Source organism: Oryctolagus cuniculus, chromosome 12, assembly GCF_964237555.1.
Source record: "Oryctolagus cuniculus chromosome 12, mOryCun1.1, whole genome shotgun sequence".
Classification (NCBI taxonomy): Eukaryota; Metazoa; Chordata; class Mammalia; order Lagomorpha; family Leporidae; genus Oryctolagus; species Oryctolagus cuniculus.
Genome location: NC_091443.1, coordinates 107549701 through 107577023, shown reverse-complemented (window position 1 = coordinate 107577023; position 27323 = coordinate 107549701). Strand labels below are relative to the sequence as shown.

The 27323-nt window shown below is 63.2% G+C and overlaps 2 protein-coding genes across 5 annotated transcripts in view; one reads left to right on the top strand and one right to left on the bottom strand.

The window, feature by feature from the left end:
- TSPAN3 (tetraspanin 3) overlaps nucleotides 1–10665 on the top strand; it is a 30759-nt gene extending 20094 nt beyond the window's left edge. Inside the window, exons 4-7 of the mRNA XM_002722029.5 lie at nucleotides 1224–1325; nucleotides 2123–2275; nucleotides 4455–4538; nucleotides 9830–10665. Coding sequence (XP_002722075.1) covers nucleotides 1224–1325; nucleotides 2123–2275; nucleotides 4455–4538; nucleotides 9830–9922 — 432 coding nt within the window. The 3' untranslated portion in view covers nucleotides 9923–10665. The remainder of the gene's footprint in view (nucleotides 1–1223; nucleotides 1326–2122; nucleotides 2276–4454; nucleotides 4539–9829) is intronic.
- A 6184-nt stretch (nucleotides 10666–16849) lies between these two features.
- PSTPIP1 (proline-serine-threonine phosphatase interacting protein 1) overlaps nucleotides 16850–27323 on the bottom strand; it is a 30783-nt gene continuing 20309 nt past the window's right edge. For 2 of the 4 annotated variants that reach the window (XM_051834613.2, XM_051834614.2), the window contains exons 2-15: nucleotides 26429–26529; nucleotides 26186–26260; nucleotides 21765–21799; nucleotides 21528–21634; nucleotides 20710–20772; nucleotides 20343–20441; nucleotides 19772–19817; nucleotides 19308–19387; nucleotides 19023–19121; nucleotides 18805–18901; nucleotides 18520–18610; nucleotides 17711–17766; nucleotides 17500–17624; nucleotides 16850–17019 (exon numbers count right to left, since the gene is read on the bottom strand). In XM_051834613.2, coding sequence (XP_051690573.2) covers nucleotides 16888–17019; nucleotides 17500–17624; nucleotides 17711–17766; nucleotides 18520–18610; nucleotides 18805–18901; nucleotides 19023–19121; nucleotides 19308–19387; nucleotides 19772–19817; nucleotides 20343–20441; nucleotides 20710–20772; nucleotides 21528–21634; nucleotides 21765–21799; nucleotides 26186–26260; nucleotides 26429–26529 — 1206 coding nt within the window. In that variant the 3' untranslated portion in view covers nucleotides 16850–16887. Of the gene's footprint in view, nucleotides 17020–17499; nucleotides 17625–17710; nucleotides 17767–18519; nucleotides 18611–18804; nucleotides 18902–19022; nucleotides 19122–19307; nucleotides 19388–19771; nucleotides 19818–20342; nucleotides 20442–20709; nucleotides 20773–21527; nucleotides 21635–21764; nucleotides 21800–26185; nucleotides 26261–26428; nucleotides 26530–26805; nucleotides 27037–27323 lie in introns of those variants that run through there. The other 2 variants (XM_051834612.2, XM_051834615.2) reach the window with 2 other exon arrangements.

The following is a 27323-nucleotide window of genomic DNA, read 5'->3' as shown; positions in this document are numbered from 1 at the left end:
GCAGCCTTTCATAAAGTGCGGCTTCTAAGGAATAACTGTTTTTAATTGCTAATTACTTTTGCATATTTGGTCAGACCTAAATATCAGATAAGTAAAATATAAATAATGATGGTATTTGCCCTCAAAATACCTTTTTTTTTTTTTTTAATTTTTTTGACAGGCAGAGTGGACAGTGAGAGAAAGAGACAGACAGAAAGGTCTTCCTTTGCCGTTGGTTCACCCTCCAATGGCCGCCGCGGCTGGCGCGCTACGGCCGGCGCACCACGCTGATCCGATGGCAGGAGCCAGGTGCTTCTCCTGGTCTCCCATGGGGTGCAGGGCCCAAGCACTTGGGCCATCCTCCACTGCACTCCCTGGCCACAGCAGAGAGCTGGCCTGGAAGAGGGGCAACCGGGACAGAATCCGGCGCCCCGGCCAGGACTAGAACCCGGTGTGCTGGCGCCGCAGGTGGAGGATTAGCCTAGTGAGCCGCGGCGCTGGCCAATACCTTTTTTTTTTTTTTTTTTTTTAAGATTTTTAATTTTATTTATTTGAGAGGCAGAGCCACAGACAGAGAGAGGGAGAGACAGAGAGAGAGGTCTTCTATCTGCTGGCCCACTCCCCAGGCGGCTGCAACGGCTAGAGCTGAGCCAATCAGAAGCTGGGAGCCAGGAGCTTCTTCTGGGTCTCCCACATGGGTGCAGGGGCCCTAGGACTTGGGCCATCTTCCGCTGCTTTCCTACGCCATAGCAGAGAGCTGGATCGGAAGCGGAGCAGCCAGGCCTTGAACCAGTGCCCACATGGGATTCCAACACTGCAGGCAGTGGCTTTACCCGCTACGCCACAGTGCCTGCCCTCAAGATACCTTCTGGAGGCTTCAGAGTCCCTTTGACCTCCATGGGGAAGGCGTGTGAGTAGGTGCCTGGGAACACGCACACTGAGGGTGCATTGTGCATTTACGGTTGAGCGTGTGTGTCCCGGAGCTCCGCTGCTCCGCCCTCGAGGGCTGCCAGCTCGCCGTCTTCCCCGTCCTCTCTCTGCTTTTAGTCGTGTGGTGCAGTATGTCCCGGTGTCCCCATCAGTTTGCATCTGTATGAGGCAGGGAGGCAGGAGACCTCTTTCCTCACCAGATGTTTACAGAGAGACCCCCCCTCGCAGACACACCAGCAGTGTTTGAGCTAGAGCCTGGACTGATGTTGCTGGGCCAGGATTCCTCAGGGACTGGGTTCTCTCTTCTGGTGCAGGTGGAAAATGAGGTGGACCGCAGCATTCAGAAGGTGTACAAGACCTACAACGGCACCAACCCCGACGCCGCCAGCCGGGCGATCGATTACGTCCAGAGACAGGTGAGCTGGGCTCCGCTCTTGTGTGTGAGCACCTGTGGTCAGCCTCGGGGGACCGTGTTCTCCTCCAGCCCCCACCCTTGCAAAGTGTATCCCATCAGCGTCTGGTCCAATCCAGATAAGCAGTGGCTCGAGCTTTGTCAGTCTCGGACGCCTCCCTCCCCCGGCAAGCGCTAGAAGAGAGGTGTGTGTGGAGGAGAAGTGGGGACCCACAGGGCCTGGAGGGGAGCTGGGAGGCTGCGTGTGCCTTCGGCAGAGGCCAGCATCGACCGACAAGAGTCCGGGTGATTTGAAACATACGTGAAGGGAGAGGGATGCCAGGTGGAGTTCTGTCTGCAGGAATCCTCTGCTCCTGGTCAGTTTCACTGCTGCCCCGTATGCTGTTTTCTTGCTCGTCTTAGAGCGAATCCCAGGCACTTCCAGATGGAACTTAGAAACGCTGGCCTGGGGATAACACTTGCAAGCGGGATCTAAGGAGACTGTAAGATTCCCTTCTCTAGAAGCCGCTTCTTGGAGGCAGCAGGCTTTTCCTGTGCTGCTCCAAAGCCCCAGCCACGTGTGGCTTTTTAGATGAAAAGGGAAAACCCAGTTCCTCGGTCGCACTCGCCACATTTGAGGCGCGGGTGGAGCCGCGTGCGGCTGTGTCGGGCCCTGCGGCCGTGGAAGCTCCTTGTTGGTGGAGAGGTCTCCAGTCCGGAGCTGCTCATGTGAGGCAGCGCGGGGAGCTGTGTGTGTGTGTGTGTGTGTGTGTGTGTGTGTGAGTGTGTGTGTGTGAAGGGTGGTTCTCTGTTCTCTTCCAGCTGCACTGCTGTGGGATTCACAACTACTCAGACTGGGAAAACACAGACTGGTTCAAAGAAACCAAAAACCAGAGCGTGCCGCTGAGCTGCTGCAGGGAGACGGCCCGCAGCTGCAACGGCAGCCTGGCCCAGCCCGCCGACCTGTACGCCGAGGTGAGCCGGCCCCCGCCTGGCGCTCACGCGCCGCCCGCCCCGGAACTGCTCCCTTTTGCCCGCCTTTAATGCTGTTTTGTTTTGCTGTTATTGGCTTTAAATGCATGCGTTTGCTTTAATTACACGTGTGTAAGTTGTTCTAGTCGTGTCATCTCTTCGCCATCTTTGACCTTCTGTCATTTCCATTTCTGCCCATGAGTGCTGTGTGGCTCTGCGGCTGGCACTTTACGTCTAATGAGGGTGCCTGTGTTGCAGGGGCGTGAGGTGTGAGGCCGTGGGTTACAGAGCGACCTGTGACGAGGGTGACTGTGTTGCAGGGGTGTGGGATGTGAGGCCCTGGGTTACAGAGCGACCTGTGACGAGGGTGACTGTGTTGCAGGGGTGTGGGATGTGAGGCCCTGGGTTACAGAGTGACCTGTGACGAGGGTGCCTGTGTTGCAGGGGCGTGAGGTGTGAAGCCCTGGGTTACAGAGTGACCTGTGACGAGGGTGTCTGTGTTGCAGGGGTGTGAGGTGTGAGGCCCTGGGTTGCAGAGTGACCTGTGACGAGGGTGCCTGTGTGTGTTGTAGGGGCCTGAGGCCCTGGGTTACAGAGTGACCTGTGACGAGGGTGTCTGTGTTGCAGGGGTGTGAGGTGTGGGGCCCTGGGTTACAGAGTGACCTGTGACGAGGGTGCCTGTGTTGCAGGGGTGTGAGGTGTGGGGCCCTGGGTTGCAGAGCGACCTGTGACAAGGGTGTCTGTGTTGCAGGGGTGTGAGGTGTGGGGCCCTGGGTTACAGAGCGGCCTGTGACGAGGGTGTCTGTGTTGCAGGGGTGTGAGGTGTGGGGCCCTGGGTCATAGAGTGACCTGTGACGAGCGTGACTGTGTTGCAGGGGTGTGAGGTGTGAGGCCCTGGGTTGCAGAGCGACCTGTGACGAGGGTGCCTCTGTGTTGCAGGGGTGTGAGGTGTGAGGCCCTGGGTTGCAGAGTGACCTGTGACGAGGGTGCCTGTGTGTGGCAGGGGTGTGAGGTGTGGGGCCCTGGGTTGCAGAGTGACCTGTGACGAGGGTGCCTGTGTTGCAGGGGTGTGAGGTGTGAGGCCCTGGGTTACAGAGCGGCCCGTGACAAGGGTGACTGTGTTGCAGGGGTGTGAGGTGTGGGGCCCTGGGTTGCAGGGCGACCTGTGACGAGGGTGCCTGTGTTGCAGGGGTGCGAGGCCCTGGGTTACAGAGTGACCTGTGACGAGGGTGCCTGTGTTGCAGGGGTGTGAGGTGTGGGGCCCTGGGTTACAGAGCGGCCTGTGACGAGGGTGCCTGTGTTGCAGGGGTGTGAGGTGTGAGGCCCTGGGTTGCAGGGCGACCTGTGACGAGGGTGCCTGTGTTGCAGGGGTGTGAGGTGTGAGGCCCTGGGTTGCAGGGCGACCTGTGACGAGGGTGCCTGTGTGGCAGGGGTGTGAGGTGTGAGGCCCTGGGTTGCAGGGCGACCTGTGACGAGGGTGCCTGTGTGGCAGGGGTGTGAGGTGTGAGGCCCTGGGTTGCAGAGTGACCTGTGACGAGGGTGACTGTGTTGCAGGGGTGTGAGGTGTGGGGCCCTGGGTTACAGAGTGACCTGTGACGAGGGTGCCTGTGTTGCAGGGGTGTGAGGTGTGGGGCCCTGGGTTGCAGGGCGACCTGTGACGAGGGTGCCTGTGTGTGTTGCAGGGGTGTGAGGTGTGGGGCCCTGGGTTGCAGAGTGACCTGTGACGAGGGTGCCTGTGTGTGTTGCAGGGGTGTGAGGTGTGGGGCCCTGGGTTACAGAGCGGCCTGTGACGAGGGTGCCTGTGTTGCAGGGGTGTGAGGTGTGAGGCCCTGGGTTGCAGGGCGACCTGTGACGAGGGTGCCTGTGTTGCAGGGGTGTGAGGTGTGAGGCCCTGGGTTGCAGGGCGACCTGTGACGAGGGTGCCTGTGTGGCAGGGGTGTGAGGTGTGAGGCCCTGGGTTGCAGGGCGACCTGTGACGAGGGTGCCTGTGTGGCAGGGGTGTGAGGTGTGAGGCCCTGGGTTGCAGAGTGACCTGTGACGAGGGTGACTGTGTTGCAGGGGTGTGAGGTGTGGGGCCCTGGGTTACAGAGTGACCTGTGACGAGGGTGCCTGTGTTGCAGGGGTGTGAGGTGTGGGGCCCTGGGTTGCAGGGCGACCTGTGACGAGGGTGCCTGTGTTGCAGGGGTGCGAGGCCCTGGTGGTGAAGAAGCTGCAGGAGATTATGATGCACGTCATCTGGGCGGCGCTGGCGTTCGCAGCTATCCAGGTAGGCCTCGCTGCCTCTCGCTACCGTGTCCACAAGCCTGTGTGTAGGGAGGTGACTGGGGAGGGCTCAGGGCGCAGCCACCTGGACCAGCATCGTGTCCAGATGCCAGACGGGTGGGGCCACACGTGAGGGCCTCTCTGCCTTGATCACGGATGACCTGTGGAAGCACAGACTGTCGTCACAGTGCACTTTGGGGCTCTAGAACTTGAAAACTCTTTCAAAAATCACAGTTTTCTTTCAGTTTGAGAATGGAAAGCCTTCATTCCAGCGCTGTTTCTCCTCCTAGTTGTTTTTCTCTCCAGGGTTTTATGTATTCACATACCTCAATCAAGAATTGCTACAACACTTGTCTGTTAGAATAAAGGGAACCGTTGTGTTGCTTTCCAGGAAAAACTGAGGTTCTGGCCTCTTGTGTGTTCGTGGACTTGGTTTCAGACAGACGAGTGTCCAAGGTCCGCGTCCTCTCTTGGCCCGCAGGAGTGAGCTGTCTGTTGTAGGTTCCCGGCTCCGGCCGGGGAGAACAGCTCTCTTCCTCCAGTGGTAGTGCAGTCTCTGGACACCACCAGCGTGACTGACACATTGTCTGCTTCCGGCCCCTTCCCTGGACAGACAACACGGCTTCTCCCTCACGCCCACCTGAAAACAGACAAGGACAGCCGTCTCAGATAGTCTGTCCGCTTCCCTGTTGTCTGAGTGGGTGTGGCCCGTCTCAGGATCCTGTGGGGAGCGTTTGCTCACCGCTGAGAACAGCTGTGTGGACGTCCTGTGCGCCAGATCTGGTTTTCCGACGGGCTTTCAGTTCTTGAGGTGGGCTTCAGGTCGAGAGAAGCTATTTCAAGAAGGGTGTAGGTATCTGTTCGTTGTTAGATTAAGACCACATTTGCTAGTTGAAGGGTACGTTGCTTGGCTTGCCTGCTCTTTGTATGTTGGAACAGAGCCTAGTATGTTTAGTGGATGATTATTGACTTCGCTGGTGTTCAGACGGCTCTGAAATGACTCACGGAAGCCTGGCTGCGTATTTGCCGTGTCCCTGCCCCCTCCCTTCTGCTGTGTGGCTCAGCAGGAGTGTCTGTCCTATCCTGATCATGTCTGCAGGCACGCATTTGGCTGAGAACAGTGAAGGTGAGGGAGCTGTGATCCGTGTTCGTAACGACCTCAGAGACAGTGCAGCCACGTCCCAGGCAGCATGGAGCTGCGGCAGAGCCTGCTGCTGCTGGTCCTGCGGTGCGCACCACGGAGCGCAGGCTGAGGGGGCCCCGCGCCTCAGCTCTGCCCGCGTCGGGGAAGCCCTGAGCGCCAGCCGGCGGCTGCTTCCTTCAAAACTTTTGCAGGGGGAGCTCAAACATAGTTTAAGCAGTCTCTTAATTTAAGTAGGCAACAGGCATGCCATGTGCGTTTTATGCTTCTATCACACTGACTGAATAGTTGATAAGGATTTGCTATTTTCTATTCAGCAAAACTAAGTTAGGGCCTCAGAGATCTCACTAGTTCAAGATTTTTGAAAATTAAAAAGCTTTAGTTTTAAGGGAAAAAATGATTTTTTTGGTAAGATTTATTTATTTCACTTGAAAGTCAGAGTTCTACACAGAGAGAAGGAGAGGCAGAGAGAGAGGTCTTCCATCCTCTGGTTCACTCCCCAGGTGGCCACAAGGCCAGAGCTGAGCCAGTCTGAAGCCAGGAGCCAGGAGCTTCCTCCAGGTCTTCCCACGCGGGTGCAGGGACCAAGGACTTGGAAGTATCTAGAAATGGTCTAAGTTTTGTTATCCAAAATCAGAAGTAGATGAGCGCCCCAGGTGTGAAAGACAAGAAGACAGGCAGCAGTAGCTCCTGCGTCAGTGAGCTTTTGCGCGTGCACACAAGCCTGATGGAGAAGTCTGAAGCCGGAAAGGACACTTGGAGAGTCTCCAGGTTCTTTTTGCCACAGAAATTGGAAAAAACACGGATGATAGGACTGTGGACCGCCACACAGAAAGCCACAGCAGGGGCTTGAACCCTGGCTGACTCCATTTGAGATCTGCTTCCGATCACAATACTAAGAATTAAGATTCTGGGAAGATCAAACCTGACAGCTGACACTGCGGCAGGATGAAACACAGAAGCGCAGTGGCCCTGGAGGGGACGGTGACTGGCCTGGTGGCTGAGTCCAGTGAAGACGTGGAGCCCTCGTCACGGTGCCCGGCCGTGCTCCCCACGCCAGCTTCCTGCCGCTGCAGGCCCCGGAGGCAGCAGGGGCGGCTCCGCCCGTGTGGGAGACCTGGGTCGCTCCCCTGGCCCCCAGCTGGGGTGGGTCTGGCAGGCGTCTGGGGAGTGCAGCATTGGAGGGGAGCTAAAGAAAGGCCTGCTCTGTCAGGGTATGAGGGACTCATCCTTGAGTGGCTCCGGTTTTGCTGCTTGTTTCCTGATGTGAGGAGAATCATTCTAAAATGATTGACACATCATAGTACCCTTCACGAGCACAGTGCGGTAACTCAGCGCGTGCATATGGTGTGCAAGGATCCGATCACGGTGCTTGGCGGCATACGGTGTGCAAGGATCCGATCACGGCGCTTGGCGGCATACGGTGTGCAAGGATCCGATCACGGCGCTTGGCGGCATACGGTGTGCAAGGATCCGATCACGGTGCTTGGCGGCATACGGTGTGCAAGGATCCGATCACGGCGCTTGGCGGCACACGGTGTGCAAGGATCCGATCACGGTGCTCGGCGTTTCCGTTGTGAACATGCACATCTCTGTGTTCGGAGCCTGTGAGCTGACGTCACCGCGGGCACCGACTCCTCCTCTCTTTATATTTGTTTATTTTTTAAAAATTTACTTATTTACTTTGAAAGAGTTAGAAGAAGAGACACAGATCTTCCAGCCTCTGGTTCACTCCCCAGATGGCTGCAGTGGCCAGCACTGGGCCAGGCCAAAACCAGGAGCTTCATCCAGGTCCCTGACATGGGTGGCGGGGCCTAGACACGTGTGCCTTCTTCGTTGCTTTCCCAGGTCATTAGCAGGGAGCTGGATGGGAAGTGGAGCAGCCAGGACACAAACCAGCGCCCATCTGGGATGCCAGTGTCGCAGGCCGCGGTTTTACCCGCTACGCCACAGCGCCAGCCCTGACTCCTCTCTGTATTTTTGGTCCCTGTCACCCAGTCTCCCTCTCTCCCGCCGCCTCCCCAGCCTCTGGCCCCTCTGCTCTCCCTCTTCCCTGAGTGATGACCATTTTCAGCTGCCACGTACACGTTTTGCAGAGAGAGTGGGTGCTGCTTGTCTTTGTGTGCCTGGTTTATTTCACCTCATGTAATGTCTTCTAGGTGTGTCCGTTTTGCTGCAAATGACAGGACTTTGTTCTTGTTTACGACTAAGTACCTTTCTGTTGTGTCTAACCACATTGGAGGAAACTCCGTCTTCATTATTACTGTCTTCTTGGTGGCTTTTTACATTAAACAGCCTATTTGATGAATAGTTTTCAGCTGACACGTCTTGGTCAGCAGTTGGCCTCCTTCCCGGTCGCGGCCGTGGTCCTGAGCAGGCCCTGCCTCCGGCTCCCACGTCTGCTTCCCAGGGAGTTGGTGCTGATGGAAGCGCGTGGGTGGTTCAGGGCTGTGTTAAAGCGAGTAGCAGCTCATGGGTGCAGGGCTGTACCTTGCATTTTGCTGACTGAGGTCATCGTAGATCGCATGCACTTGTGAGCGGGAGAGGTCTCTGTACTCAGTTCCTCAGGGCCCATGTCTTGCAGATGTGGAGTGCTAATCCACAACCAGTTCACTCCCCAAATCCCTGCAATGGCCAGAAGCCCAGAGCTCCATCCAGTTCTGCCACATGGCTGACATTGTCCCAGGTCCTCGGGCTGTATTCCCAGGCACAGCAGCAGGGAGCTAGATTCGATGCAGTGCAGTCGGGACTCGAGTGGAGCTCCGACATGGGATGATGGCGTGGCAGGCAGCAGCTTAACCCACTGCCTCGCAAAGCCAACCCCAATGACATCTTTATATAAAAAAATTATTTATTTATTAGAAAGAGTTACACAGAGAGGGAAGGAGAGGGAGAGAGAGAGGTCTTCCATCCACTGGTTCACTCCCTAGTTGGGTGTAATGGCCAAAGCTACACTGATCTGAAGCCAGGAGCTTCCTTTGGGTCTCCCACACGGTTGCAAGGGCCCAAGGACTTGGGCCGTCTTCTGCTGCTTTCCCAGAGAGCTGAGATTGGAAGTGGAGCAGCCAGGTCTTGAAACGGTGCCCATATGGGGTGCCGGCACTGCAGACAGCGGCTTTACCCGCTACGCCACAGCGCCGGCCCTGTAAATGACATCTTGACTGCTGTGCCAAGTGCCCACCCACACTAGCGGTGCCTGAGAGAGCGGGTGTAGCAGTAATGGAGCCCATGTTTCTGCTGGCTTCACAGTCCCTAAAGCCCTTCTGTCACTGGTCACGACTTTCTGGTGATTTTGGGTCATTGAACTTTCTTTTTTTTTTTAAGAGTGATTGATTGATTTGAAAGGCAGAGAGAGAGGGAGGGAGGTCTTCCATCTGCTGGTTTGCTCCCTAGGTGGCCACACGGCCAGAGCTGCGCCTACCCAAAGCCAGGAGCCGGGAGCTTCCTCCAGGTCTCCCACACGGGTGCAGGGGCTCTAGCACTTGGGCCGTCTTCTGCTGCTTTCCCAGAGAGCTGAGATTGGAAGTGGAGCAGCCAGGTCTTGAAACGGTGCCCATATGGGGTGCCGGCACTGCAGACAGCGGCTTTACCCGCTACGCCACAGCGCCGGCCCTGTAAATGACATCTTGACTGCTGTGCCAAGTGCCCACCCACACTAGCGGTGCCTGAGAGAGCGGGTGTAGCAGTAATGGAGCCCATGTTTCTGCTGGCTTCACAGTCCCTAAAGCCCTTCTGTCACTGGTCACGACTTTCTGGTGATTTTGGGTCATTGAACTTTCTTTTTTTTTAAGAGTGATTGATTGATTTGAAAGGCAGAGAGAGAGGGAGGGAGGTCTTCCATCTGCTGGTTTGCTCCCTAGGTGGCCACACTGCCAGAGCTGCGCCTACCCAAAGCCAGGAGCCGGGAGCTTCCTCCAGGTCTCCCACACGGGTGCACTTGGGCTGTCTTCTGCTGCTTTCCCAGGTCATTAGTAGGAATGCTGGATGGGAAGTGGAGCAGCCAGGACTCGAGCCGGCGCCCATACAGGACACCAGCGCTGCAGGCGGCGGCTTCCCCCACTCCACCACAGCACCGTGCCCGGCCTGTTGCCGACAGAGCAGTGCACCGTGCCGCATCAGGCGGTGCTCAGCCTCCCCTTGTTCTCTCCCCGCAGCTCCTGGGCATGCTGTGTGCGTGCATCGTGCTGTGCAGACGGAGCAGAGACCCTGCCTACGAGCTCCTCATCACTGGCGGCACCTACGCCTAGCGGACAGCTCAGCCTGGGCGAGGTGGCGAGGTGGCGTGGTGGCGGGAGGGGATTGCGCGGGTCAGCTGCTGGAGAGACACGCCCTGGTGTGGGACGGGGCGCTCGGCTTGGCGCGTACCCACCTCCACCTGCCCTCCTGAGTCTCCCCTTGTTCCAGCTGACGCTCCACGCCCCTCAGTTTTAAGCACAGTGGTAAATGTTCTAATTTCAGAACTGTTTGCAAGTCACGTAGTACAGTAGAGTTAAAGGAGGGGGAGGGCCTGCCTCTGTAGCCTCTGAGCCCGCTGGGGCAGGCGCTGGGCGGCGCTGGGTCCTTTTGTTCTTCACAGTGGAGAACGCTTGGCCAAAGGTTTGTGGGGGGAGGGGGAGGAAGCCAGCTGTCTGGTTAAAATTCACACCGGTCAGTGCCCCTCACTGGTGTCCTTTTAAAAAATATATTCTGTAGTCCAGTAAGATAGCAGCTGTACAAAATGGCTAACGTAGATGTTAGGGTCATGCATTGTGTACCTTGGTTCACCGCCAGCATCAGAGACTGACCTTTGAGAGCAGTGGTTCCTATCAGTGCTGGCCTGGCGGGGCCTGGTGCGCACCGCTGTGCCCAGGGACTAGCGGGACGCGAGCCCACGCGTCGTCGCCTAACTCGCTAGAGAGAACACGCCGTGTAGACCAGCAGAGTAGGATGTAGATGTGCTCCCGGTTGTACATAGGAAACTCTAACTCAATAAACTCCATATCAGCCCTCAGCGTGTGGTGTTTGTTATGGGGGCACGGCCGGCAGCGTGCGGTGTCCAGCGCCTGTGTGTGCAGTCCGTGGTTGTGTGTTTCGTGTGAGCTTCGTGTCTGCTGCCAGGCTGCCCAGCCCTGGCCTTCAGGAGCCCACAGCAGCTCCCAGCGCAGGGTGTGCTACAGGTACCCGGGCGCCGGGCGGTGACTGCGCCCAGGGAGGGGCGGCCCAGAGCACACAGCAGGGCAGAGTGGGAGAAGCGGCCAAGCCCGGGCGCCCTGTGGAGCTCAGACGTGGTTGCAGGGTGGGAATGTGGGGGTGCAGGCAGACCAGCTGTGAGGCAGGGGGGCCGCGACGGTTTGTGCGGTGATCATGCGGGTGTTGGGCATGAAGTGGGCACGGTTGGTGGAGGAAAGGCAGCGGCAAACCATGGGCACCAACCGGATGTGGGACAGAGAGCAGCCAGGACCAGTCCCAGGTTGCGGGCTCGCTCAGCTGGGGACGTCACAGAGAGGGAGCAGGTAGGGCCACATCTGGTGGCAGGAGCTCCTGCGGTGTCGGACTCACTGACTTGAGATGCCCAAATATCACGCAGGCTCTCTCCCTCCTGGGACAGGAACACGGGAGAGGAGTGAAAATCAGCCCCTGTTCAGATTGGAAGTTACCAGAGCCTTCGTGGTGTCAGAGAGCTGCAGGGGGTCTGATGGCCCAGCCCTGCCCACCCCTTGTTCCCACCTGCTGCCCGGTGGGCAGGGGTGTTGGTGACCTTTCACAGCCACCCCTCCCCCGGCTTCTGGTCAGTGCGTTGTTCTGGGACTGGACTGTGGCGCTGGGTGCGCGCCCTGTGGCACGACGCAGCCGCACCCCTAAGCATGAGGTCCTTCTGGGAAGTGCACCGAGTCACCCACGCCTTGAGCTCGCCACGTGCCTTTCCTCGCCCTGGGGGGAGAGCAGCCTCTGTGCCCGGCCAGCGGCACCAGATCAGCCGGGTTAAACCAGCTAAACTGTCTGGCCCTGCCGCCACAGGCCGCGTTTAATTCCTGCGTCCCTTGCCCGGGGACTGCCGCAGCAGCGTCTGTCTGCGCCTGCCCGCCCTCTCTGACCCTGCCCCGCACGTGTCGCTGAGACCAGCAGTGCGCACGACCCTGAGTCCCTGTCCCCAGCTTGTCGTCTTGAGGGGCGGAAGCGCCATAGGGTCCGAGGGGTGTTGAGAGCGCTCTCCCACTGTGCCAGCACTTGCCACCCCCACCCCCACCCCGTCTACACCATGGGAGTCCCTGGGGGCTTCCTGTTGCTTTTGTTAGGAAATAACTCCAGAGACGCTGCAAGGCCCGAATACCCTTTCCCACACACCTGTGGACACCTCGGCCACCGGTCATCTGTGTCATCACAGGTGCTCCCCCCTCCCATGGGTCAGGCGTGGCCTTTGACCTCTGATACTTGAGGGGCTCTTGGCTGAGAACAGCGATCTTGTGGGACAGCCACACTGCAGAGCCCACGTTTAGCATGCCGACCGCCGAGAAGGGGCACGGCTCCTGGGTCTGTGTCTCGCTGGCGTTCCCTTCTTTCAGGTGCTGCTGCTTGCCCAGGGTCTCTGGGTGCTCCTCTTATGGGGGCACGGCCTGTGTCGTGGTCCCCGCGTCCCCTGGGAGGGCCCCCGGGGCGCCGTTGGTTTTGATCACCCCATCTAATGAGGGGAGCGGGAACGTTTTAGTGTAGACAGTCGCTAGCTGTGCGAAGGGGCCCTGTGAGAGAGAAGACAGAGAGGGAAGGGGCCCTGTGAGAGAGAAGACAGGGAAGGAGCCCTGTGGCTGCCACAGGGGCGCACTGCCCACCCACCCTGCGTGGAGAGGGCTTTCCCTGAAGTGTCCACCTCTGGAGAATGCCGCGGGAGCCGGGCCAGGTGGAAGGCGATGAGACAGAACCCTGCCTCCTGCAGCGCCGCCGCGGGACCGACAGGGGGTGAGTACCCAGCACGCCCAGCCTCTCCGGGGCCTGGGGCTTGTGTGTCCCCTTGCAGTAATCAGGCCGACTGGGGCCCCGGCTGTAGCAGAGGGCACCACTCCGGCCCGCCTGTCTGCACTGGTGGCGACAGCGGCTCTCCGGGCCTCTCACTTTTTATACGGCCCGTGTCATCAGCACATTGGAGGACATCGCTGTCCGTTTCTTCTGCAGATACTGGCCGGCTTGACCGGCGGCAGCTCCTGCAAGCTGCTTTGCCGCGTTCGGGGCCCTGCTGCGGCCTGGGGCAGCGCCCGGGGGCCCGCTCACCGGCACTCTCCTGGGCGCAGCCCTGGGAGGCCCAGCTCTGGGATCCCTTTCTCTGCCGGGCGCTCGTTGCCCCTGGGCCACCTCTGCTCCCTGTCCTGTGGATGCACAGAGTTGGTTTGTGTCTTAAAATTTGTTCCTTTTTTAACAAAAAAGTAATTGGTGCTTTAAAAATCGTAAGCAACACAGATGTCTGTAAAGAACAGAAAGCCTGCAGGTCCAGCCGTGGGGATCCTCCAGACTGTCCTCTGCAGCTGGGAGAGTATCACAGGAGGTTCATGGACAGTGGAATTACAAGTAGTTTATTTTGGTGTAAAACATTTTGAGGGCCCAGCAGTGTGGCTCGGGTTAAGCCACTGCCCACGATCCTGGCGTCTGTGTCGGAGCAATGGCTCAAGTCCCCGCTGCTCCACTCAGGGCCAGCTCCCCGCTAATGTGCCGGGAAACAGCGGAAGATGGCTTGAGGGCTGGGGCCCCTGCACCCATGAGGGGGACCTGGCTCCTGGCCCAGCCTCAGCCGCTGCAGCCCTCTGGAGGGTGAACCAGTGGATGGAAGCTCGTTCTTAAAAAATTTTTTATAAGATTTAGCCGGCGCCGCGGCTCACTAGGCTAATCCTCCGCCTAGCGGCGCCGGCACACCGGGTTCTAGTCCCGGTCGGGCGCCGGATTCTGTCCCGGTTGCCCCTCTTCCAGGCCAGCCCTCTGCTGTGGCCAGGGAGTGCAGTGGAGGATGGCCCAGGTGCTTGGGTCCTGCACCCCATGGGAGACCAGGAAAAGCACCTGGCTCCTGGCTCCTGCCATCCGATCAGCGCGGTGTGCCGGCCGCAGCGCGCCGGCCGCGGCGGCCATTGGAGGGTGAACCAACGGCAAAAGGAAGACCTTTCTCTCTGTCTCTCTCTCTCTCACTGTCCGCTCTGCCTGTCAAAAAAAAAAAATAAATAAATAAATAAAAAAAATTTTTTTATAAGATTTACTTATTTGAAAGGCAGAGTGACAGAGACAGAGAGATCTTCCTCCTGCTGGTTCCCCCCCTGAATGGCCACAATGCCTGGGGCTGGTCCACACGGAAACCGTAACTTCCCCAGAAGCCGGGCAGCCAGGGCCCCCCGCTCGCAGGGCCCCCACTCGCAGGGGATGCTGGATTCACAGGCAGTGGCTTAACCCACTATCAAACGCCGGCCCCCTAAACAAATCTTGCTTAAAAAATTGTGATCCGTGCATAGGTTTTTCAGAATGCCACATGTTCCATGAAGCCTTCGAAGACCTCCCCGTATAGAAACAGATGTGGTAGTGAGTTAGGGTTTGGGTTTTTGCTGTCATGCAGCTCATTCCACACCTTTTCCCTCTACAGCAGTTGGGGTGGGGCCCTCTCTTCTTGTTGGCGGCACGGGTGTTTCTGTGCGCGAGTAACCAGGGCTGCACTGCGGCGAGCAGACACCTCCCAGCAGCACCTGTCATTTGTAAATCCCCGAGGTGCAGTTCCCAGGGCTCCTCCGCATCTCCTGGGCCGTCTCCGTCACCCGTGCTGCGTGGGCTGGAGTCTTCGTAGCGGATTCACCCCGGACCAGGAGGCGCTTGCTCAGGTTTTCGTAGGTAAACCGAGTGCTTTCCAGAGCGAGTGCACCAAGACAGATGCCACCAGCAGACTAGGAGGGTGTGCGTTCCCTCAACCCTGGGTGACGACACGTGGGTGTGGGCTGCCTGCACCTCTCCCAGCACGGGAGGCAGGAGTGGGGGCTGACCCGTCGGCCCGGCCCGCGGGAGTGAGGGCTGACCCATCGGCCGGGCCCACGGGAGTGGGGGCTGACCCGTCGGCCGGGCCCGCCGGGTGTAAGAGCTGACCCGTCGGCCGGGCCCGTTGGGTGTGGGAGCTGACCCGCCGGGTGTGGGAGCTGACCCGTCAGCCGGGCCCACGGGAGTGGGGGCTGACCCGTCAGCCGGGCCCACGGGAGTGGGAGCTGACCCGTCGGCTGGGCCCGCTGGGAGTGGGAGCTGACCCGTCGGCCGGGCCCGCGGTGTTCTTGCAGCTGTTTTCGCTCTGCCCCGTGGGATAGGCCGCTGGGGGTTGTTAGGAAACTTCTGTGAACCTCGAAGTCCCCCGCTCTGGGGGACAGTCGTGTCGTCTCCCACTCATGCCTCACCACACGGTGTGTGGGCGTGGAGGAGCTGCTGCTTGGGGTCTGTGGGTCTGGTTTCCCACGGGCTCGCGCTCCCTGAAGTCTTTGTGTCTCGGCGCCCCACGCTGCTGGGGACCGTGCGCGTCACCCCCGAGGGCCCGCTGGGTGCTGCTGGGTGTGCGTTTGTGAGTTTGTGAAGAAAGTGGCACGGGTGTAGAAAACAGGGTGCTGTGGTGTGGGAAAGTGTGATTTCAGAGCCCGCGCGCGCGCGCGTGTGTGTGTGTGTGTGTGTGTGTGTGTGTGAGATTTGTAGCTGGAGAACACGGTAGCCAGGAGCTGCCTGGGCCCTGCTGCCTGTCAGAACCTGCAGGTTGGGAGAGGGGCCCAGAGCTTAGCACGCGTAAGGCTTCTCGTGTTGGGCGGCCAGGGTGGGCACCGCTGCTGGCTCCCTGTGAACCCCAAGCCTGAACTGAAGTGGGGGCCCCCAGGGGCTCTGCCGAGCACTTCCGGAAGCCGTGTCGCTGGGGTCCTGACCAGCTGTGAGGATACTTGCCCCCGGCCTGGCCCTGGGACCTGCAGGAGGGAAGCCAGGCGGACATCCGGGCTGCCCAGAGCGAGCAGGTGACCCTGTGGGCCTGATGTAACCACAGCTGTCCAGGAGCTGCTGCTGCTGCTTAGCCACGACGGGGGAAGGGAGACGCCGCAGGGCCGGTGCACCCACTCTGGTCCGCGTGCGCAGTCCCTCCCTGGTACAAGCCGGGACCCAGGACCCAGGGCTGCCTGCATGGCTGGAGCAGAGGCGCTGTCGGTCAGCACACACTCGTTACCCACTGCCCCGGGGCCGCCACACCGCAGCACCTGTCAGAATGACGAGTAACATCTAGGCCACGGGTCTCTCAAAATCTGTGCAGCGGCGTGGAACACTCGGTCAAGGTGCCGGGACTGCAAGGGAGACGGCACCGAAACCTGGCTCCCCTCTGCCACCCTGGCTGCAGGCATGTGAGCCACCTGCTGGGCCGTCCCTGGGGACCTGTCACCCCCTCCCGCCCGGATCTGAGGGCTAGCGCGTGTCTGCCCCTCGGGGGTGACAGCTCTGAGGGCACTCCTTGGCACGCTCGCCCCATTATCAAGGGCAGCGCCAGGCTGAAGGCGTCAGGACATTGTAGGTGTGGGCAGGCGTTGTGGTGCAGTGGCCAAGCCACCATTAGGGACCCACACATCCCGGATCAGTGTCTGGAGTTGAGTCTGACCTCTGCTTCCTGCAGACACGCACCCTGGGAGGCAGCGGGTGAGGGTGAGGGCTCAGGGCCGCCAGCAGGTGGGGCTGCTGGCCTGGTGTGGCCCAGCCCTGCACCACAGGCAGTCGGCGAGTGCGCCAGCTGAGGGCGAGCTCTGGCGTAGCCATGTCTCGGGGGCGAGGCCCACTAGCAGGGCGCACGTCCTCCAAGCACGCGTGTCCGGCTGGCCGCGCCGAGGGAGCGGATGCTTCAGGAAGAACGGCTGTCGGCATCCTTTGCAGCCTGCCCGCTACGCGGCCATGGTGACACCGCAGACGGCGGGCTGAGGCCCCAGCTCCAGGGCCGCGCTCACGTGGTGCAGGCACGGGCATTGGCGTCCAACCCAGAGGACCACCCCCTTCCTAGGCAGTGGTCGGTGTGCCGGGTGTGAGGGCTGGCCTGCGTGGGCACTGGTGTGTGTTGCACTGGGGGGGGGGTGCTCGCACCTGCTGACTCCTGTCTGGGTGTCCCCCGCCCCCGTGGCTGGCAGTGACAGGCAGCAGGCTCTGCCCTGGGGCAGGAGAAGGAGAGGGACCCCACAGACCAGGGAAGCAGCGTGCACGCCTTTATTCCCCTCCCTCAGAGCTGCTCCAGGTAGGACCCCGGGACAAAGCCACGCTGCCCGTTCCGCTCCACTGTCCACCAGCCGTCCTCCCCCTCCAAGATGACCTCCAGGATGTCGCCCGCGGAGATATCCAGCTCGTCCGAATTCTGGGCAAGAGATGAAAGGGAGTGAGGCCGGCTGTGCTCTGACAGCGCACGGGAGTCTGTCTCGGCCCCTCAAGTACCTATGGGGTGGGGGGAGCACCCCTGGGGTCCTCACGGCCTGCCTTGTCCACTCTGCCTTACACACTGAGTGGGCACCCACGCACTCACTCCGTCCCCTCTTCTGTGAGCCCAGAGCAGCCATGGCAGCTGTGGGGGCCTGCATGCCTGGACCGCGGCCTGAGGCCAGGCAGGGCTGGGGTCTGCCTGTGCTCCCTGCTTGAAGTGGAGAGGAGGGGCGCAGACCGGACACCTGCAGGCACTTGGCGCAGCGGCCTGCGGCTGCCTGACCACAGACAGGAAGTGAGCCCCAGCCCTCAGGCACGTGCATGCAGGTGTCCAGATGGGAGCACGCGGGCACTGGGTGCCGCCCTCTGCCCCGCACAGGCCCCGTGTGTGCACACATCCTCCAGGGCAGGGCCTCACCTGTGCCGTGTAGTCATAGAGCGCCCGGTACTCCCGGGCTGGCGAGGTGGCGCTTCCTGGCGGCTCCTTCACGTCGATGGCCGCATAGACCCCCTCCTTCACCTCGGGGGTGGTGCTCAGGGGCTCTGGGACCAGGAACGGGAGCGGGTGAATCCCGGAGCCCATCCTTTCTCAAGGGATTGGCCCCCTCCCCTCGGGTCACCCCGGTTACCAGCAGGAGCTGCCGACGATGGGGCCTTGGGACTTCCGTGCAGCAGCCCGGAGAACCTGGGGGCAGAGAGGACAGTGGGGGTCTTCACCCAGGCCCAGGGGACCTCTGGGAAGGGACCAGGCAGAGCCCCCGAGGCTCCAAGAACCACTGAGCCCCAGGGCTGCCCTCCCCTTCTCGGCACCTGCTCCCTGCACGGAGAATGGTCAGGCTCCCCTCTGCCGGGCCACTGTGCCAAGGGGATCCCCACCTCGCTGGGCTGATTCTCGCCCATCTGAGCCAGGCCAGCGAGCACAAGGGGGCACACAGGTGCTATACACCAACCACACCCCTCAGCACAGTGGCCTCGCGGGGAGCAGGGGGCGGGGCAGGGCAGGGTGCAGCCTGTCCCTCCCAGTCCCAGCCCACCTGTAACACCACCCAGGTGAGCCTCCACGCCCACCAGCCGCGGGGGCTGCAGGAGCCCCTGGCCCTGGAGGAGCAGCTCCCTGAGCAGGTGGCAGATCCCCTACTGGGTTCTCCCCGTCAAAGCCTGAGACCTGAGCCTGGGGGTCCTGCCTCAGTGCCTGGCTCCAGCAGGCCAGGGAGGGGCCTGGGAGCCAGGGGAGTCTCCAAGCATAGCTGTGGGCCAGATGCTCCGGCAGCCACTGCAGCCTGCAACCCAGGGTGCCCGCCCAGGCTAGCAGCCGGGCCCATGGGACCAGGAGGCCGGCAGGGGCTCCCTCGGGGTCAGCACAGTCGCTGGGCTCCAGGCGGCAGGGCAGGATTTGTCTCCACGGAGTGTCCAGCATGCACACTGGGCACAGACTCACCTCTTAATCATGCCGCAGGATGGTGGCACGCCGGGGCTGCCGCCTGCCGGGGAGGCCTCCCGGTCGTAGTAGTTCTGATAGGGCACCGGAGCTGGGGACAGTGGAGGGTGAGGCAGGGGCAGGGGGCCTGCCCAGCCACCCCCGCTGCCCCTCCTCCCTCCCGTTCTGGGATGTGTGTGCGTACCAGGTGGGGTGAGGGGCTGTTCCCGTCCCCTGCCCTGGGAGCCACCCCAGCCCTGTGCTGACGCTGGACCCAGAGGCCCTGGTGCCTGGGCCGGGCCTCACCCGGGGGCTCGGTGCCCGTGCTCTTGGCCTGGATGAAGCCGTCGATGTCGGCGTCTACGCTGCAGCTCTCCAGCGTCAGCCGCACTTCCTCGTAGAGCTGGGGGGGGGGGGGGGGCAGAGGCGTGGGCCGGGGTGCCCTGACCCCCACCCTTGCAGGGGCCTCCCCACGCACGCCGGCTCGGCTCGGGGTGGGGTGGGGTGGGGTGTGCCGCCCGCACCTCGTCGTCCTTGACGCACTGCATGGAGAGCTGGTTGCAGTGCACCCACAGGGCGTTGCGCAGGACCGTCAGCCGGTCGGCTTCCTGCAGCTGGAAGGCCTGCGGGGGGGGGGGGGGGGGCAGTGAGCAGGGCCGCGGGACGGCCACACGCTGCCCGGGAAGGGCCCGTGGGGAGTGCGGGACCCTGGCCCTGAGGCCCGGGGCGAATGCGTGAGGGACACCCAGCCAGCCTGCCCGCCCGCCATGCGTGAGGGACACCCAGCCCGCCCGCCCGCCCGCCCTCACCTCGCAGGTGGTCCGGTGCTCCTGCTCCCACTCGCCCCGCACCCTCTCCAGCTGCTCGATGCTCTGGCGGTACAGCCGCTCTGAAAGCACACACAGGTGCCCGGAGCTGGGCCTGCGGGCCAGCCCCCCATCCCCCACGGCTGCAGTGCCGCGTGCCCATCAGCGCTGCCCACCCTCGAGGCCCAGAAAGGGCTCTAGGGAGTGTCAGGATCTCTGGGCTGGAGTCTTGGCCTCCCCCAGCTCCATCACAGGGGACAGCGCGTCCGGGAAAGAGGGCCTTTCCCACAGCCCCCGGGATCGATGGCCGTGCTGGGGGGGGGGGGGGTCCTGGCCCGGGGAGGGGAGAGCGTCCGCCTCTAGGGACTTGGCTGTGGGCCCCTGGGCAAAGAATTTCACCTCCTGTGCCTCCACTTCCTCCTGTTATTGGAGGGGTGGTGATGGCAGCTCCAGCAGGGCTCACATACCTGCCTCGGTGGCCGCGTCCTTGCACTGCCGGGCTTTGTTCTGGCTCTGAGGAGACACAGGCAGGGCTGAGCCCCGGCTGCCCGCAGGGCCCCGTCACCCCTCCCTGGCTGTCCAGGCTCGCACGGGGGTGGGGTGGGGGAGCAGTCCTCTCCATTTCCACAGGGAAAAGCAGAGGCCAAGACAGACCTGCCCCTGCCCTGCCCCCGCCCCACGTGGTCACTGCTGGGAGTTGGGTCTGCCTGCAACTCACTGTGGGCTCCCCCCCACACCCGGGCCTCAGCTTGCCTGGCTGTGCAGTGGGCGACCTATGTCCTGGGCCCCAACCCAGATGCCAGAGCGGGCAGGGGCTGGGGCTCAGGAGGACCTGGGCTTGGCTCCCTTCGCAGCTTCCCGGCCTGAGACCTCACGCGGGTCACCGTCCCACGTGCCTGCCCCTCCAAGGCCCAGCGGGCCTGCTCTGGGACTGGATCCCTGCCAGGAGTTCCACAGCGGGGCACCGAGAACTGGTGGGGGGTGGGGGCAGCGGGCACCTCCCAGGCGCAGACCCCCCCCTCCCATGGCCCCACGCACCTTCTCCACCTGCTTCTGGTTGCCCTGGGTGCTGACACGCTCAAAGGCCTGCTCGGCGTCGTCGGCGTCCCGGCACTTCTGCTCATAGGTCTTCTTGGACTGGGGGTGCACGGGCAGGATGTAGGGGGCTGCACACTCCTTCCCAGAGGCCCCTGGGCTTAACCTCACTGTTCTGTGTCGGAGGGCTGGGGATGGGAGGGGGACACATCCCTCCCGGGGCCTCTGCTAGGGGTGTGGGGGGACACATCCCTCCTGGGGCCTCTGCTGGGGGCGGGACTGACACTCACCCAGGCACATGGTGCTGGGCAGAGGGCGTCCAGCCCCAGGCCCCGGGCTCCACCCCACACCTACTGCCGCCCGCACTCACCTCCATGGCCCTCTTGTAGAACAGCAGCTTGCTCTTCTGGACGCGGTCCATGACGGCCTCGTACTGCGGGCGGCAGGGGGCTCTGAGCAGGGGTCACAGCCTCGGGACACTCCCCCAGGCCCAGAGGACGGGGGGGGGGGGGGGGGGGGCACCTGTGATGCAGCACAGCGCCCCCTCCTGGCCCCGAGGAGGAGGGCAGTGGCAGGAGGCCCCTCCCAGAGCCAGGGCAGTGAGGAGCCTGGGGGTGTGCAGTGTAGACCCTGGCCAGGACGTGGTCTGTAGTGGGGAACCCCCCACACACACACACGGAGACACAGATGTCCGTGTGCTGGTGCACACGGCCCCTCATCCGTGTGTCCACACTCCCATGACAAACCTGCCCCAGACAAGATGCTCCAGGCCACTGGAGCTGGGGGAGGGGAAAGGGCCAGGGACACTGGCATCATGGGGGAGGGGAACCGGGGATGTCACCGGCCCCGGGGCCCGTGGGTGCCCCTGCACACACCTGCCTGGGGGACAGGAAACCGTCCCAAAGAGCTTTGCAGGGCCCCTGGCCTGCTGTGCACGGGGGTGGCCAGGCCGGGGCAGGGGCCGGGCTCCAGGGTGAGTTCCCAGAGTTGGGGGGAGGGAGTAGGGCCTGGGTGAAGTGGCTGGGCAGGGACACGCGGGCCCAGCGGGAGGACACCCAGGGAGGTGGAGCCTCCCTCCCGGGTCTCCAGCCCCTGCCCTCTGAGCACGGCCAGTCTGCAGCATCCGCCCTCCTCCGGGTCACCCCCAGCCCCGGGGCTGCGTCTGCTCGGCTGTGCCCCCCCCCCCACCTTCCTCCTGTGCTCCTTCTGCCGCTCCCGGAACTCCTCGAGGCCACGCAGCTCCTCCCGCAGGGCCAGCGCCAGCTGGATGTGTGCACTGCCCACATTCTCCATTTCTAGGGGCCAAGCACGGGTGTCAGCCCCCACACTGGACCCATGGGCAGCAGCCGCCCCTGCCCGCCCGGCCCCCACCGCCACCGCCCTTCTTGGCATCCCAGGCCCGGCTGGGGGGCAGCGGGGACTCACGCTGCTTCAGGGACTCAAAGGACGTCCTCAGGGAGCTGTGGGGCAGAGAGGCACAGGTCAGCATGGCGCCTGCCCCGCACCCCGGGGCCCCAGCTGGGTGCCTGCAGGCACGGCTCTCCCTGGGGGAACTGCAAGGCACCCAGACCTCCTTGTGGCCGGACAGAGTACTGGACAGCTGGTTTGGCGTGGCGCTCACAAGGCCTGCTGCAGGGTAGGCTCGCCCCCCCCCCATACCTGAAGCCTAAGGGTGGGATGCCAGCATCCCATAGCAGAGCGCCTGGGTTCGAGTCCCGATCCCAGCTTCCTGCTAATGAGCACCTTGGCTGTGGTGATGGCCCAAGCAGGTGGCCACCCACATGGGAGTTCCTGGCTGCTGGCCTTGGGGGCATTTGGGGAGTGGACCAGCAGGTGGACTTGTACTCTAATGGCTTCTATACAAATATTTACTGCTGGCTACAACTTTGGACTAAGCCGCCAACCCGTGTCTCACCCCAGCCCCACTGAGGGGCTGTTCCCCACCGCCCAGCTACCACCCCCAGACCCGGGGTGGAGCCTCTTGGCAGAGGCGGAGCCTAGGGCAGCAGCAGGACCCAGGGCTCCTCCCGGCCCCGGCCCTGCCTCCGCCGTGGAGTCTATGGGAGACCAGAGTGCAGGGCGGGGGCAAAGCAGGCCAGGCTCACTGCCGGAGCGGCTCGCCTGCCCCCTGGTGGCCACGAGGCCACATGATGCCAGTGCATGACCTCGCAACCCCACAAGGCAGGCTTTGCTTTTGGATACCTGGGGAAACCTGGGCACCTGGCCGGAAGCAGTGGCTCTCAAAGTGTAGCCCCCGCACCACCCACTAGGAGTGCAGGTGCTCAGGCCCCGCCCCCATCCCTTCTAGGTGAGCACTCCAGCCCTGGGACATTTCATCCCCACAGCGAATTTCCCGTTAGCCCCATCTTACAGGTAAGAAAAACGAGGTCAGAGAGATGGCCGAGGCCAGGCCTCCTGACCAGAGGAATATGGTGACCAGGCTTGGGGGGCCCTGCCCGGCCAGCACCTGGACCTCCTACCATCTCTTTCCCGATAGACACACTGGTCTCCTGGGCAGATCGCGCCAGGCCCAGCAAGTCCCTCCTCCCCCAGGCTCCTCTCGCACCCCTCAGCCCCTGCCCAGCCTTTCCCAAGGCTGTCACGGCTCACGGAGCCCACCATGCAGCGTGCTCCCCCCCTCAGCCCAGGAAGACGCTGCTGTCCACTCAGGAGCCCAGGCACCGTCCCGGCTCTGGCCCCTCCCTCTTTGCTAGCACCTTCTAGGACTTATCTCCCGAGCTCCCATGGGCCCGTCTCCCAGTGCCATTTCTAGCACCTGCCTGTCCCCTTCACCTGGCTCTCATCTGTTAGCCCTGTCCCCTGGCCACGGCCCCAGGCCTCTCTCCCGGTCACCTCCTCGCCTCAGGGCCCTTGCACCTGCTGATTCCCCATCCCCGCTCAATGCTTCACGCATTCTGAAACCTTTGGCAACCCCAACCCCAGCTAAGTACCGCCCCCACTTGACCCAGGGGCTCGGGCCTGGGGTGGGGGTGCTGTGGGGGAGCAGCTGGGCTCGGGCCCCCTGGAGCCCACAGCAAGGCCAGGTGGGTGCTCCTCTCTGCCCCGACCTGGACACAGTCCTGGTGGTGGCCACAGCCCACACTCACCTTCAACTCCTGTCCCCACCGGCCTGCTGCACCCTGGGAGCTGCACAGATACAGTGCCCGCTCCGCCCGGGACAGCCGGGCCCCGCCCCGCCCCGCCCAGCCCCTGCTCCCAGGGTCAGCACCCTCAGCCCCGGCCTCAGCTCCCGGCACGAGCAGCCTTAACCTCCTGTGCTCACTCTAGGCCTGCCACGTGGACATCTCCTGCCCACCCCCCACCACGTGCCTCACTCAGCACCCGAGGGTAACACCCCCCTCCCCCCCCACGCACCAGCAGCTGCCCTCGCTCACCGGCAACCACACAGGGGCTCCGGGAGCCAGCCTGGCCCTGCCTGCCTCGCTTCCTCCACCAGGGGCAGCTTCCCCGAGCTCCCAGCCCCCTGCCCAGGGCGGGGCGGGCACAGCAGCAGGAGGGGCGCGTGGGCCTGGGCAGGGGCCAGCCATGGCGGGAGAGAGAGGCTCACTCCCCGGGCTGGGTGCGCCCCACGGAAGCCCCCGAGGCTGCCTTGGCTATTTAGGGTCGCCTCTCGCACCCCCAGCCTTTCCCCTGCCCACACTCCTAGGGCTGAGAACACACCTCCCTTGACCTGGGGGCAGCGGGGCCCCTCACTGTGGGCCAGGACAGGCGTCCGCAGGAGGCGAGGACATGGGGACTATGGTCACTGCTCGCACTCCCTGGAGAGGGGCCCCAGGTTGGACCAGGACCTGGTCTCTGCCGGAGAGAGGGTGGTCCCGGAGGCCGTGCTGACGGGGGAGAACCCCCTCACCGTGCTGGACTCCTGCTCCACAAGGGGACCCTTGAATCTGTGTTTAACTCCTGGATTCCTCCCCCCGCCCCCAACACACACACCCCGGTCCAGGACACGGCACACAGTCGGCGCTGCGTAAGTGCTCGCGGACTCCATGGGCAAACAGTGCCTGCCTGGCCCACAGGTGAAGAACGGGAAGGGTACGTGGCCTCACAGCAGCACTTACAGAGCACCGACTGTGTGCAGTTAGCTGAGCTGGGGCCCCTGGGGGGGAGCTGCGGGGGGCTCAGCTCCCGCACTGTCAGTGGACCCTGGGCTTGCCCTCCTCCTATGGCAGGAGCACCCCCAGACCCTGCCTCCCCCAGAAGTGCCTCCCCCACCCTGCTCCGCCCTTGCACCTGCTCCTCTGGCCGCCCAGTGCAGATTTCCCCACACCTCTCCCCACCTGCCCTGAGGCCTTGGGGGCTGGGCTGAGGGGCCGCTCAGGTTCTGATGCTATGGCCGAGCCCCCGCACCTGGCACCCCCAGCCCAGGCTCCAGTCCCCTCCCTGCCTGGGTGCAGCCTCTGGATTAAAGCCCCACCCCCTACTCCCAGCCTCCAACTCCCTGTGCCACTTCCCCCAGTCCCAAAGCAAATGGCCAGGGTGCCCAGCCAGGCCCCCAGCCACACACCAGGAGGTGGGGTCTGTGAGCCGTGAGGACCCCATGCCTGCGAGGTGGGGTCTGTGACTGCCTGGAGCAGCCCGTCCCAGGCAGGGACCCAGATCTCGGAGAGGGTGTGACCACCCCAGGGCCACCCAGTAATGAGTCAGCGCAGACCCTGCCCCAGGCAAGCCCACGGCCTCCACACTTTAGAAACGGTCCTGAGCCCCTTTGCAGCTCCTGCCCCCACCCCCCGGGTCTCTGAGCGACCTCAAGCCTCCGTGCCACCGTCCCTGGTGACTCACGGCCCCCTGGGGAACTCTCCCGGGCCGCCTCCGCAGTCCCCCGCCTCCCCTCCCACGGGCCCACCCCCTTTTTCCAGGAAAGTCCATGTTCCCCAGCTGGCCTGGGAGGCACAGGCAGCAGGGATCCCACACACCCCTCCCCCAGCCAGGTCCCACAGGCCTTCCTGCCCCGCTCTGCACCCTAAGGGAGCCACAGGGCAGCCCGCTGAAGCGGGCAGATGAGCACCGACTCAGAGAGGTGGAGCGTCTTGCCCAGAGCCACACAGCACGGCCCCTCTGGGCACTGGACAGGAGTCTCCCCTGGCTCATGCAGCTTTAAATCTCCCACCAGCCCTTCCGTCTCTGTTCCGGCTCCTAGTGGGGCCCACCAGGGTCCCTGTCTCGAAACAGGGTCGTACGCTTGGGTCTGTCTCTTGGGCGTGGCCAGGCACGTCGCAGGCCTGACCACCAGGGAAGCAGGGGTGAGGGACGGGGTTGCTACGGCAGCTGCTGGCCCCTGGGCAGGGGGAGAAGTTGGGGCGCCCAGCTGGCCCTCGCCCAGGAGCACCTGCGCCTTCCAGGAGCAGCCCCAGGCCAGGACGACCCCTTCCCGCTGAGGTCAGCCGCTCCGGGCCCTGTCCCGCAGGCTGTGGGGGCCTCGGACCACAGGGAGGCCCAGCAGCTTCAGACAGCCCTGCCCCCACCCCGAGCCACACCCACATGGCCCCCGAGGAGGGGCTGCAGTATTGCTCCATCACAGTGTGCGTGGCCAGCCCAGGTCACACAGCAGGCGTGCGGAGAGCTGGCACGGGAGCCAGTGTGTCCCCAGCCCCGAGTCCTGGCCGCACATCCACCCTGGGAGCCCGGCCGAGCCCGTAGAGGGCTGGCGCCTGCCTCTCAGGACTGGGGCTGCACACGCAGGCGCCCAGGGATCAGGGCCCTCCAGCCTCCAGTCCCTTGGGGCTTCTTCCCTGCACACGGTGCTCCAAGGAGGGTCCCCTGCCCCAGGAGGCCCTGCGCCCGGTCTGAGGCCCAGGACGGCCAGCGAGGGCTGCGGGAGCGCTCACTTGATCTCCGTCTGTCCGCCGGCCTTCCGTGCGATCTGCACCAGCTCCTTGCCGTAACGCTCCTCCGCCTGGGCCCTGCAAAAGCCAAGCACGTGCCGTCGGGCCCCCAGGACGCCAGCCGCCAGCGCCCCACCCCTGGGGCCTGGAAACAACCGTGGGCCAAACCCAGGCAGCGGTGCAGGGCGGCCTCACCCTGGCTTCTGTGAAGCAGGGGTGTGGGGGCGCCTCGCTCCCCCCGCTCACCTCTGCCGCAGCAGCTCCTCCACGTCCTTGCACATCTTCCTGCCGTCCAGCAGCCGCTGCAGTAGCACCTCGTAGCCCGTGTGCGCCGTGAAGTCCCTGCACTGACACAGGGCAGGGCGGGGGCGCAGTGAGGCCCGGAAGGCCCCCCACTCTCCCCACATCGCCCCGCTGAGACGACCAGGTGGCATCAGGACCTAGAGAGGCTCAGGAGCACAGTGAGCGGGGCCGCTGTGCCTGGGGACACGGCCCGGCCCGGGAGACCTCAGCTCCACCTGCAAATCCACCCCCCCAGGGGGTGCCTGGCACGGCCCGGATGCCCCCCCCCCCAGCTCCATAGCCCTGTTGACTTGGCTGAGCCGCAGGGAAGCAGCCCTTACCTGGGGAGACCCAGCCTGGAAAAGCCAAGGCCCGACCTTGAAGCCAGGCCGGGGAGCTGGCACCAGCGGGCTGGCCCCTGGGCGGCTCACGTGAGCCTGACTGCATGTTGCGGCTCGTGCCAGCCCCCTGCGCCTGCCAGGTGAGGCGCGCACGCTGAGCGCCTGAGTCCATGTTCTCCGTGGGCGGGGTGGGGCAGGGCGGGCGTTTGGATGCATCGCGATGAGGAGGGAGCAGCTGTGGCCACCCAGCACCTGTGACAACCCAGCACCTGCAGGCAGCCTGGGGCTGATCTGCTGTTGCTGGAAACTGTCCCAGGCCTGGGCAGAGGGTCCTCCTAGCTCCCCTGGTGCAGCCCAGGCAGCCCGTCCCAGGGACCGGCCATGGATCCTGGACGCTGGCTGGGTGCCGGGCAGGGCAACTGTGGCACCTGTTGCCCATCTTACTGTGGCCGCCGGATCCCAACCCCATTCCCAAAGCGGGGCTCTCGCAACCCCACGCCCTTTCCTGCTTCACCGTC